At 34.4% G+C, this 13,890-nt stretch overlaps 1 protein-coding gene across 5 annotated transcripts in view; it reads left to right on the top strand.

Annotated features, from left to right (window-relative positions):
- Positions 1-9,841, top strand: part of DCN (decorin) — a 49,428-nt gene extending 39,587 nt beyond the window's left edge. For 4 of the 5 annotated variants that reach the window (XM_008068710.1, XM_021717895.1, XM_008068709.2 and 1 more), the window contains 2 exons: positions 3,632-3,770; positions 9,117-9,841. In XM_008068710.1, the coding sequence (XP_008066901.1) occupies positions 3,632-3,770; positions 9,117-9,311 (334 nt within the window). In that variant the 3' untranslated portion in view covers positions 9,312-9,841. The remainder of the gene's footprint in view (positions 1-3,631; positions 3,771-9,116) is intronic. The other variant, XM_021717896.1, reaches the window with a different exon arrangement.
- The last annotated feature ends 4,049 nt before the right edge of the window (positions 9,842-13,890 follow it).

Raw genomic sequence — 13,890 nt, 5'->3', positions numbered from 1 at the left:
ATTTGTGAATACTGTATGTGAATACTGTATTATTTTAAAGTTAGCTATATTTTACGTACAAGATATTCGATTGTCAGTATGTGCATTTAATATATCCTATTTGCATTAAACAGAAGATTAAGCAAATTATACATGTCCAGAATATGAAAATGCATTAAAAAGAGAGTTACTATGACATGAACTATCAAATGTCACACAGAGTCCTGTTAGAATAGTTATAATGAGATTCTCTACTCTCCTTTTTGAAGAGTTAAAATGTCTCTGAATATTTAATGTAGGCCAAGAAAATGATTTTTTACAAAAGTATTATTGTTGCTTTCCTGATTTATTTTATTATTATTATGTTTTGGTTAGAGTCTCACTTTGTCACCCAAACAGAAGTACAGTGGCATAATCACAGCTCAACACAGCCTTGACATCCTGGTCTCAGGCAATCCTTCTGCCTCAGCCTCCTGAGTAGCTGGGATTACAGGCATGCACCATCTAGCTAATTTTTAAAATTTTTTGTAGAGATGAGGTCTTGCTCTGTTGCCCAGGCTAGTCTCAAGCTCCTGGGCTCAAGGGATTCGCTCATTAAATTGAAGCAAATCGCTTAATTGGTCGGGCAAAGTTTCTCAGTTTTTGAATCTAACAGGCATATTATATTAGAATGAAATTTAGAAAAATCTTTTATTAATCCATCAAATTCTTATGTTATTTAGTTTTCATTAACATTGGAACATGGGAAGTATTTTGCTGCTAAAAATAAAAACTATAAAAATAAAAAAGAAACAGTCACTAATCTCAGAGTATTGTTTCAGGGCAAATGCTCCAATTAACTATTAGAAGCAAATTAGAGGAAATGGTGTATGCCCCTCTGCAGAAATAGAAAATAGTTTTCTGATAAACTTCTCTTACTTTTCCTAAGTATATATACACTTGAGTAATGTGTGTAATATATATAATATTTATATAATCATCAACCGTGCTAGGTAAAATATTCTTTGATTTAAGAAAAATCTTTTTTTTTTTTTCTTGAAAGACAGTTTCACTGTGTTGCTCAAGCCAATATCAAACTTCTGGTCTCAAGCAATTCTTCTGCTGCCTTGGTCTCTCAGTGCTCTGGGATTACAGGCATCAGCTGCCATGTCTAGCCAAAATCATGGATGTGGATCAATATGACCTCACAGTGCCTAGCACTTTCATGCACATAGCAGTCTTTTAAAAAACATTTGTCAATTAAGTATATAAATACATGGTTGAATAGTGAATAGTTTACTTAGATAATTTATCAAGAATATTATGTTCTGGCCGGGCTAGGTGGCTCAGCCTGTAATCTCGCGCTTTGGGAGGCCGAGGTGAGTAGATTGTCGGAGCCCGTGGGTTCAAGACCCACCTGGCCAACTTGGAGAGACCTCATATCTACAATAAATAAAAAAAAATTAGCCGGGCATGGTAGTGCCTGCCTGTAGTTCCAGCTACTTGGAAGGCTGAGGCGGGTCGAGGCTGTGGTGATTGGAAGCGTGCCACTGCACTCCAGTCTGGGCAACAGAGTGAGACTCCAACTCAAAAAAAAAGGAATACTATGTTCTAATAAATGTGTTAATCCAAAATTGAATATTGGAACTTAGAGTATTATAGGAGATAGGAGGTGATGACCACTTATGTACCTAACACTGAATTGTACACCACGTCTTTGACATGAAAATAATAATTAAAAATTTAAAAAAGATATAAGAGATAGAATTCTGAAATAGAAAAGGGAAGGCCAGAAACAATAGATGGATGCCCAAGACTGAGGGAAAAGCAAAATGTTCTGGGCCAGGTTGCCAGGTTAATAACCAATGTTGAGGTAAACCAACTGTGCTATTAATTGCTTAAAATCAGTCAACTTTAACCTCTCTTAATTAAAACATCAAGCCATCATTAAAAATGGGAACCTTTGTTTGCTTCAGCTAGTGTCTAAATCATAAAATTGCTGGACAATTAGAAACAGCTTAAGGCCAGCAGAAACCATCCTATAAAACGTGTCCACGTCTCTGCCATTGCATTTGAAAAAAATCTATTCATTCTTCCTTTCTCTTTTTGGAGCTTTCTGACTCTGTGATCTTGCTGCCTCATTTCTTGTATCCCCTCTTTGCCATCTGGATTGACATCACCTTGCTTTTGGTGGTTTTATCCCTAGAATGGAGAATAGACCAGCCATGTCTCCAAGTCAGCTTCTCCTGTTGGAGCCCCATTTACTGTCAGGGGATGTCCCAGTAGCAGAACTCTCATATGTTATGCATTTAATTTTAAAAACATGAACCAAAACCTTAAGTAAATTATACTTGAAGGACACATATGAGGGATGTCAAAGAAGGCAAGAGACAGAGATCTGGGTCAAAAGCCAGGAATGTTGACACAGGCAAATTCTGAGAGCGACTCATGGTCACTGAGGAATGCTTTCACACCAATGCAAAATGCATTATCAGTCTGTTAAACTTTCTAGCAGGTAGGCTTATTGTCATTTTAGAATGCTGCACATTTATTTTCTTTTTCTTTTCTTTTCTTTTTTTTTTTTTTTTGAGAAAGTGAGATTTATTGAGAGGACAGAAAAGCTCCCACAGTGGGAGGGGACCCAAGATGCCCATTTATTTTCAATGAATAGATTTTTTTTATAAGTGCAGAATTGCTTGATTTCCAAAGTGATAATACTGTTTATTTCAGTTCTTTCATATGAATTTACCACATTCATTACACAGAGAAATAAACTCAACAGCTGTTTATAGAGCATGTACAGCACTGTGAGTTCTGGATATATCAAGGAGACAAACACAAGAACATGGGCCTTTAAACACAATCCCTTGGGTTTTATAATAGCTGACTACAGAATGTTCTAGAGCAGGCATATCCAACCTGAAGTCTGTGGATCGCATGTGGCCAGGACAGCTAGCAATGTAAGGCCATAAAATCTTTTTTAACATCTTGTGTTTTTTAGCTTTTATTTTCTTTGTGACACTGTGCCTCATTCCATTTTTGAAGTTCACAATCATGCCTTATTCATGACATCATTTTTTGACAGCATATGCATTGTGAACAGCTGTTTTCAGTTATGAAGCACATGGAGGTAAAATTTGAACAGACATTTCTGACGAGCACCTTGAGAACTCACTAAGAATTGCAACCACTTCCATCAAACCAGAGACTGATAGATTAGTTTTACAAAAGCAAGGTCAAATTTCCCACTAGTTTTATACTGATTTCATTTTTAAAAAAATTATAATAAAGGTATTTAAAAAGAATTATTATGTACATACACTAACTATATTATATAATTTATGTGCAGCCCAAGACAATTCCTCTTTACTTGATGTGGCCCAGGGAAGCCGAAAGGGTAGACACCCCTAGTCCAGAGAATTCCCAAGGGAGTACCTGTCCAGTCATGATCTGTCAGAGTCTCAAAGAAGCCAACTTTGAGCTGAGACTTTAACAACAAATAGTCTTTGGCCAAACTCAGAGAGGTTGAAAACAGCACTCTAAGCAGAAGGAACAGTATGTGCAAAAACAAAAACAAAATATATCCCTTTCTATAGACCTAGTTAATCACACAGTGCCTGTAACAAAAGCGTCCATGTGTGGTCTATGATTGCATCTCTGTTTTCTCTTGCAGGTTGGGATTGAGTTTCAACAGCATTTCCACTGTCGACAATGGCTCTCTGGCCAACATACCTCATTTGAGGGAACTTCACTTGGACAACAACAAGCTTATCAGAGTACCTGGAGGGCTGGCAGAACATAAGTACATCCAGGTAATGCAAAGTCTCCGCTACTGTGGGGAATATCTAAGAGGAGTCCTCCCCACAGGAAGCTCTGCTTAGAAACCTTTTTTTTTTTTTTTGCAGAGTGTCTTAGCTAGAATCGCAGTAACCAAGTACCTTAAAGTGGTGACTTAAACCACTGACATTTACTACTGGAAGTCTGAGATTAGGGTATCAGACTGGTTGGGTTCTGGTGAGGGTGCAGACAGCCAACTTCTCATTTTATCCTCACATGGCAGAAAGAGAGTTGCTGAATATCGGGTCTCTTCTTATAAGAGCACTAATCCCATTTATGAGAGCTCAACCCCATGACCCAATTACATCCCCCAAAGTCCCTTTTCCAAATACCACTACATTGCGATTAGAGTTTCAATATTTGAATCTGGGGGAAATAAAAATCTTCAGTCTATTGCTCAGAGAGCTATTTTTAATGTTCCATGTAAATATTTATTCTGCTTGTATAAAAGACATAGGTTTAAATTATTAATTTTTAAAATTAGTATTGTTGTTTTGAACTTACTATAATGCTAGCTGCCAAAAAAAATAGTCTATTTTATAAAGCAGGGTAATTTCAGGACACAGATCAGTCTAACAAATAAATACTGACTGTGCAAAATATGTGATGCATTAATATGGAATGAAATCATAGTTTTAGCTTTAGCAAGTGTCATCTATTAAAAGAGAATGTTTAGCAGTATGACTGAGTTTATTTTATATAAAGTTATAGCTTTTTGTGAGAACAAAAATACATGGTTCAGTGATCCACTGTGTGATAGCGTTTTGCAGTCTGTAAATCTACAAATGAAAGGCATGCTTATTAGTTTAAATAGTGATAATAATATAACACTTTTATTGTTACATTGAAGAAAATGTTAAAAATGTGATTCAAATAATTCAATTGTTCAAAAGTTCAATAATGCGATTATTCATAGATTTTACATATTTTGTTATTTTATTGATTTCTTCAATTTTTAAATAAATGTCATACTTAAATTTTGTTTTGGAAATTTACATAGGTATTTAGCTTCACTATGGTAACTCAGAAACAATATTTTGAAACTCATAGGTGAAATTGTTACATAAAGTTGCTCTTTTGGTAATCTAGTATCTAAACTTTGGTGGTATTGGAGGTAAGTTTATCTTTCACTCTGTTGCCAATAATGTCAATAAATGGGTAATTCTTTTGTTGTTGAGTTGTGATATAAACTCTAAACTGAATTGAAGTGCATAATTTATATTAGCTAGATTTCAATGAAGTGTGTGATTTATAAGCATAAAGATGAAACTTAAAGTCTTTTGTAATGTTGACTATTTTTAGTGGGGTCTTTGGTGGTGGTGGTGGTAGATTGGTGAGTTAGGAAGAGTTTGAAGTCACAAGCATAATTAGGATGCTTAGAAGACTTAATAAGACTAACAATGTTTTTATTAGGAAGGATTTTGCTACTAGTGGGTTGTTTTGAGTTTTGTTTTTATATTCTGGAATAATCATTTTTACCTTCTTGAGTGCTGTTTTTTGGATATCAGGTATTTTAGGAACGATTGAGTGTGTAAAATCAGTTTAATGGATTCATTAGGAAACATTAAAGAAAGAAACAAATGAATAGAATAGGGTAGATTTGGATAGTTACCTAATGATAAGTACTTCATTAAACTTTTGTTTCATATGCACAGGTGCATATACACTAAACCTCAATATATAATGTGTCTTTTTATTGTGTGTCACAGAGAAGAGTTACAACACATGCTGTTTTGGAATCTGTGTTGAATATAAGCAAATCTCATGGACATCTGCAAAATGTCACACTCATATTGGAAGGGCCACATGCTTGGTTTTCCATCTCTAGTCAGCTGTCCACGTGCCCATTAATTCCATTCCTACAGGCTCCTAAGGATTTTACCTACTCAAGTACATAATTTAATTTGTGTAAAAGAAAGCATAGATTCCAAGCTCATTCTGTGAGCAAAAATTATGTAATTGTTCAGTGATCACCAAAATTCAGTTTTAATGCATTTCTATTATCCCCCACATAGTCCTTTTGTGTATTTCTAGTCAAATTTTAATCTCATCCGCAGTCACGGAGAATCATTAATCTATTTTATCATTTTTGGTTCATTTTATAGATGATAGTTTTGATGTTAAGCCTAAGAATACTTTATCTAACTTCTAACATTTTATAATTTTAACTCATATTTGAGTCTATAATCCAGTTGTGAGATAATCTTAGTATATGATGTGAGGTAAGAGTCTCATTCATTTTTTTTGTATGTGGACGGCCAATTGTCCCAATGCCATTGCTGCAAAGACTATACATTTTTGTTGAAAATCTCTTGGTCATAAACACAAGGACTTATTTCTAGGCTTTTAATTCTGTTACATTATCTATATGTTTATCTGTATGACAGTATTATACCTTTTGATTGCTATAGTTTTTTATTAAGTTTTGTAACTGGGAAGTGTAGGTTCTCCAACATTTTTCTTCTTTTTCTGAATTGTTTTGGCTACTCTATCTTCTTTGCATTCCATATAAATTTTAAGCTCAGCTTGTTTATTTCTGCAAAAATATTTTTCTAGGACTTCAGGAAGGATTGTATTGAATCTGAAGACCAATTTGGGGAGCAATACCATCTTAATAATATTTGATCTTTCATTTTACAAACAGGATTATCTCTCTATTTATATATTTTAAAATTATTCTCAAAAATTTCTTGTCATTTTGGCATTCACATCTTGCAACTTTTTTACTAAATTGATTTCTCCATTTTTCATTATTTTTTATGCTGTTTTGAATTAGTTGTTATTTAATTTTTTTGTTGGTTGCTAATATATAAAATTCAATTGATGTCTGTATATTTTGCTATCCTTGTATCACGTTAATTTTTTTAGTTGTAATTTTGGTAAATTCCTTTGGATATCTCATATTTAAGGATCATGTCATTTGTGAATAAAATAGTTTTAGTTATTCTTTTCTAATCTGAATTATTTTAATTTTTTTCTCATTGTACGGGCTGGAATCTCTAGTGCAATGTTGAATAGAAGTCAAGAAGTTACACATCTTTGTTTTATTTGATGTTTTAGGAGGAGGGAACAATTTCATTTTTTACCATTAAGTATTATGTCAGTTATGGGTCTTTGTAGGTGTTGATTGCCAAGTTGAGGACATTCTCTTCTATTTCTTGTTATTTTTATTGTGAATGTTGTTTTTCACATGGTTTTTGTATGTCTGATGAGATAATCTTGTGTTTTTGTTCTGCATTATTTCAATGTGATACATAACATTAATTGATTTTCTGTTGTTAAACCAATTTTATATCTCTACTATGCATCATGTTTGGTCATAGTGTATAATCCTTTTGCAGGTTGTGAGATATAGCTTCCTAACAGTTTGTTATATTTTTTGTCGATATTCATAAGAGATATTTGATTATAGTTTTTTTGTGATAATCTTTTATCTGGCTTTGGTATTAGAAAAGAATAACTTCATGAAACAAACTTGGAATCTATGTTTCTTTCTTTTACACAGATTAATACTTGCTTTATATCTTTAAATTTCTTTTCTTGCTTTGAATATAAACCATAAATACTCACCAAACATACCTCCCTTTTCTTGTTAATCACTGCTGGAAAATAGAGGATGGTAAATGACAACAAGACATTTTCAAAATCTGAGAAACATAAAACATACTTATAAATATTTCTTTGACTTTAACATCATTTGTTTTTGTTTTTACATGACATCTACTAGTCTCCTTTTAAATCCTTTCATAAACAAGTTCCTTTTCACCAACATCTGGTGCGTGTCCTGACTGTAGAGCAATATTTCATGTCATTTTTTTAAAAAAGGATCACCTTATAGGCTTTACAGTTCATATTAGACACTGTTACCTTTGTATTATTTTCTAGTCTTTGTTGTATGATCTTGAATGAGACTCTTCCTGATCTTCAGAACTCACATCTACTAAGTAGAGATATAAAATCATTTCTGATATTTAATGATCCCAAGAAAATCTATTAACAAATAACCATTATCTTAGACATGATTATAAGACATATTTCAGAACAAAATCCTAATGAATTAAAGCACTATATTCATAGAGTATAATTTGTAACATAGATTAAATACAGTTTTGTTGAAACTTTCTAGGTCTATTTTCTTCAAATGTCATGTCACTTAAGTATGTTTTAAAGTTTGTGATTCTTTATCTGCATTCCAGTATTGTGTGTTCCCTTTTACTTTTTCAATGTCCCGCACTTCTATATTTTATATAATTTTGCTAAAAAGGTCTGTCAGTTTATTCTTGCCCTGAAAACATAATATTTTATGTAGACCTATACAGTTCATGTAGAAATCATATGTGAAATAACATATATTCATTCAACACATTAGTGAACACCACCTTTGTTCTAGTAGGCACTGGAGATATAGCCATGAACAAACAGAATAGGTTCCTGCCTCATGGAGCTTTTACTCTTGAGGAGGAAAACAAATAAAAGCAAATAAATATATAATATGCCACAGATTGATAGTGCTATAAAAATACAAAATATAATTTTATTATCCCCAGAGAATAGCAGAATGGGGTGGTCAGGGAAGGCCTCGCTGGTAATAAAACAATGAATGACATGAGGCAGTAAGCCTTGCAGACACTTGGAAGAAGATTATTTCAGGGACCATGCTTTGTGTGTTAAAAGAGCAGCAAGTGGACACGGATGCTTTACTTGAACAGTGAGGGAAGTTGAGGTCTGAGTACAAGGATGACAGATCATAAGGGGCTTGTGGACCATTGCTAGAACTTTGGATTTTATTCTGCATGAGACAGATACCACGGGAATGCTGAGGAAAATAATGGGTAATTTGGATTATTTTTTAGGAAAATTGCTCTGAGAGCTAGTAAAAAAGAATGTAGGAAGGCAAATGAGGAAGCAGGAAGAACAATCAGGGAAATTGCAATCATCCAGAAAGAGACATTGGTGACTTGGGCAAGGTTGTAGGAAACATGGGCAGAAGAACCGGATCATGTGCATATTTTGAAGTTTGAACTAGCAGTATTATTTGAAGGTTGAGTAGAGAGGATAAGAGAAAAGAGAACAGAGGCTCAAGCATAATGGCAATGTTTCCATCCTGAGCATTTGAAATAATTGACATGCAACTTACTGAAATGGGAAAGACCAAGGAAGGGCAAAGTAAGCTTAGAAAAGAGGGGAGATATCAAAAGCTTGGTCTAAGAAATATGTATTCCAACTGAAGGATAAAGATGTTAAAAAGAATAATGTATTTAACTGAAGGGCCTCAACATATGGAGGAAAAAGTAATTTTTGTCCATTGTTTCATGTTGCAGGTTGTCTACCTTCATAACAACAATATCTCTGCAGTTGGATCAAATGACTTCTGCCCACCTGGGTACAACACCAAAAAGGCTTCGTATTCGGGTGTGAGTCTCTTTAGCAACCCGGTGCAGTACTGGGAGATCCAACCCTCTACCTTCCGATGTGTCTATGTGCGCTCTGCCATTCAGCTCGGAAACTATAAGTAATTCTCAAGAAAGCCCTCATTTTTATAACCTGGCAAAATCTCGTTAATGTCATTGCTAAAAATAAATAAATAAATAAAAGCTAGATACTGGAAACCTAACTGCAATGTGGATTTTTACCCACATGACTTATTATGCATAAAGCCAAACTTCCAGTCTAAATAATTGCCTACAATAAAGAAAGCATTTTGCCTGCCATGTTCAGAATTCTTTTTTAAATCTTTCTGTTGATGTTAGCTGAGCTACTAGAGATGTTCTTATTTCACAAAATGTAAAATTTGGAGTAAAAATATATGTCACCTTTAGTAAAGCTTTTCTTTTTGTCAGTTCCAGAAAAAATAATCAAATAAAAAGAGTACCAGTCTTCTGTAATTCATTGAGCAGTTAGCTCCTTTGCCGTAAACACTAGCTCTGTATTAATTCCCATTATTACTGGTAAAGCCTCATTTGAATGTGTGAATTCAATACAGGCTATGTAAAATTTTTACTAATGTCATTATTTTGAAAAAATAAATTAAAAAATACATTCAAAACTTACTATTGTACAAAAGTTTAATTATAAATATGCCCTAAACTTAATTTTGTAAAGAGAGTAACACGTTGCTTTGCTGACAATAATGGCACACATTTTCAAGTTCTCAGGCACTTTTTCCACACCTGCCTTTAAAAAAATTCAATAACTTTGGGGGGTACAATTAGTTTTTGGTTATGTGGATGCAGTCTGGGCTTTAAGTGTACCCACCACCCTCACCTGTGCACGTTGTACCTGATAAGTGATTTTTTCATCCTTTTTCCACCCTCTCCTTTCTGAGTCTCCAATGTCCATTATACTGCCAATGTCCTATATACCTTTGCAGTTCCTGAATTTAGCTCCCACTTGTAAGTGAGAACATGTGGTGTTTGGTTTTCTGTTCTTGCATTACTTTACTTAAGAGGATGAATCTTCAATTCCAACCAAAATTGTGCAAAACACTATCCAGCCACCCTTGTCTTTTAGCATGGTAGCCTACATTGTCTACATTCAAGATCAAGCTTATAGCACACACACAAGAATCCTTTTTTATTGGTCTAGAGAACTAATATTTCAAGTTACTAATTAAATAAATGCTCAAACTCTCATGTGTATCTCATATAATCAGGCTGCTCGATAAGCATTTCTACAATTACTATATGTATTAGAAATACTTATTGTCTGTAGTGAAATCATCAATTTTAGAATTTTCTTCTGTAGAATTTAGAAACATCTCTCAAAGCAGACAATTTAACAAGCTGGGGAATGGGCTGATGTATTTAGAGTAAATATTTGCTGAATTGTACATTCATGCTATCAACATCTAATAAGCAAAAGTGTGCAATTTGTTTCTTCTATGAACCTGAATGTTGGATGGTCGCAAATCCTAAAAATTCAAATCCAAACTGTTTTAAACTAAAAAGGGGAATAAAAATAAGTCCTGCTATGAAATGAGCCTTCAGGTACAGTTTGATCAGAGCTCTGAGTTTCTCTGCATTTCTTTCCATTTTTCCTTTCTTCATTTCATTTTCTCACTGGCCTTCCTCATAGTTACAAAATCTGAGTCTCATCTGTTATTTAATCCATTTAGAACACAAAAGCATATTATCTCAATATGTTTAGAAATAGCCATGAGATTCTCTCTACTTATTACACACCAACTCCACAACCCTATAGCGTACATATTAGTGTTCCTATTTTACAGAGAAGTAAACAGAAATTATCAGAAATTAAGTAGCTTTCTAATAGTCGAATACCTGATAAATATCTGGTACCAGAGTTTTCTCCTTTAATCTGTACACAATTGAGGTGTGGTAGAAAACAACATTTATTCCAGAGGAGTAACATGAAGGTGATTTAATGAAGAAACTTTATAGAGTGTACCCAGAGTTAACTGGCTAAACAAAGGATGGGGAGGAACTCAGAGATGGGCAGTAGGGAGGAGTCATTCCCACTCATATGGCCAAACCAACAGCAAAGGAAGATGGGTTTCTGAGGCCAAGTGCAAAGTCAACTACAGAGGATTTCTATCCCCAGAGGGTTATAACCTTGGAGGAGATTCACCTTCGACATAGATGAAGCTCTGAAGCAGGGCATCTAATTTGTCTCACTTCAGAGTCCCTGTGAGTGTCTCTCACTGATCAATCCCAATAAGAAGACAGCCAGCAAAGAAGCCAGGGTGAATGAAGGGCAGGGCAGAGAGGGAGGTAAAGTGAATCTGAGCAAGATGCATGGAGAATAATTCACCCTGCCATAATAATTATAACTGTAGGACTATTGAATGAATTCACCAGCCACAGATAAGCATGAGCTCCACATCACACATTGTACAATTTTCTGAGCTCCATTTATAGGCTTTCATAGATTTTCTGCATTGATCAGAGGTTCAAATAAATAAAACATATTTGATGAAATTTTATCAAATGGCTAACTGAATCTGGTTTTCCTTTCTGAAACACCAGGCTATTTTGATGATGATGATTTAAGCAGAGTTCACTTACTTAAATATTTCAGTGTTAAAAAATCAAAATATAAATAGAAAACATATATATTGTCAATACTAATGAACAGCCAATTATAGATTATCTGTAAATTTAACAGAAAATAGAAATGTTTGAATAATCATGAGAATTGTGACAGAGTATCGAACGCTAAGCTGTTGCAGTTAAAGTCATATTTGTTACTGCCTGAAATATACAAAGCCTTTTGATGAACTACCTACTTACATGTTGGGCATTCATGAAGTGATCACATTAGTAATATCTACTCATAGTCTAATATAAGGCAATAACTGGAAGGGAATATTTATTGACAACATATCTATTTCATTTATTCAATAACTAGCATTAAATATGTTGTAGACTCAAGATAACCCTTAGTTAAAAAGTTGAACATAACAGCAATAACAAGTTTGTATTTCTGGAGTTTATTAAGAGTGTACAAATTTCCAATTTTCATGCTAGGCTCTTTTTAAACAGTGTCTTTAATTTTCATAAAAATCTCATAAGAATGTATTATACCCATTTCACAGATGAAGAAATTGAGATATAGTAAATGCATATTAAGGTTTATAATCTCGATGTGTGCTGATCCAGATGTCAGGAGGTCAGCCTTTGTTTTTGCAATAGTTAATACAATTCATGATAAGTTGACACTAAGGCAGTAGTCTTAGGAACAACAAAAGGATCTATTCATGGTTCTTAACAGTTCCTCTGCATGTGGTAATAGGGTAGAAACTTGACGTGCAGGTGCCATGAGGATAATAACTATCATTTATTGGATAATATGCCTTAATTATATATATACACTATCTTTTTTAATATTTACAATAGCTCTGCGGTCTATGTGTGGTTGTTTAGTATCCCTCTTACAGACGAAGATAAATAGAGCTTCAGAAAGATCAAGTAATTTGCCTGTGGACACACAGCTTGGATGAAAAAAAAAGGCACATTTTTCATCACTTCAATGTGTTCAGCCTTCAGCTACTATGGAAAAGAATGTACTCATGTCCAACAATCAAGAATCACTGAACACCCAAAACATCACTTACCTTCTTTACAATGTTGTGCTGAGCTCTAAAAACATGGGTGAGCTCACAGATGGAATTACCATTCCAAATGGGGTGACTTTGTTCATAAAAAATGAAAATATTCGACAACACTGTTCAGTCTTGAAAATATTCTATATCAGTACTACCCAGTCATGGGGTTACTTGCCCCATGTGGCTACAGAGCCCTGGGAATATCCTACTGCCATTGAATTCTACTTGATAGTAGTAAACTTAGATTTAAATAGCCCCGTGAAACTAGTTCATTATTGGACAGGACACTCCCAGTGAGCTTAACTGTGACTTTCATAGTACAGAGTGGGTCTTCAGTGGTGCAAAAATATTTACTAAGCCTGTGTTGGATACTGGAGATATAAAAATAAATAAAATGTCATCCTTGATTTTAAGATGATCATAGTTTAATCGAAGAAACAGTAATTGAAATAAACACATTTTAATAATGGATTAAATATTTGAGATACAGCAATCCATTGAAATATGGCAAGATAAATTTTAACATAGGAATATATGCGAGTTACATCAGTGGCTCAGAGTAGAGGTGATCAATTCTGCCATCAGTAGCAGAATGAGTGCAGAGGAACATGGGACTTCACTGAGGAGGCAACAGTTGAGGTGGGTTTTGATAGACACATAAGAGTTCAACAGGAAGATTTGATGGGGAGATGCTATTCAAAGCAGAGATTACGTTTAAAGAGGTGTACCTGAAGCCTCTGATAGGTGGACATAAAAGAGGCTTACTCAAATTCTTTTCCTTCTTCTGAAGCAGAGACAGTCGTTTTCAATTACATTTGACGTGTACAAGGTTAATGATAACAGTGGGGAAAGCTACACTTTCCCCTATTTCCACAGTCCTGCAGGACCATAAGATGTGAATTTCCTCTCCCGATAGATCCCACTGTCATAATTATGTGTAAAGAGGCGTTTTTTGCTGGAGGATGTTCAGGTGCTCAAGGTCCACGGCTATCACTGAATATCTTTTTTCATATCTAGACCTGAAATGGTGC

The sequence above is a fragment of the Carlito syrichta genome, unplaced genomic scaffold, assembly GCF_000164805.1.
Source record: "Carlito syrichta isolate Samal-C Ts95f unplaced genomic scaffold, Tarsius_syrichta-2.0.1 Scaffold311480, whole genome shotgun sequence".
NCBI lineage: Eukaryota > Metazoa > Chordata > Mammalia > Primates > Tarsiidae > Carlito > Carlito syrichta.
Note: the sequence above shows the minus strand (reverse complement) of the source record. Positions and strands in the feature narration are given on the sequence as shown.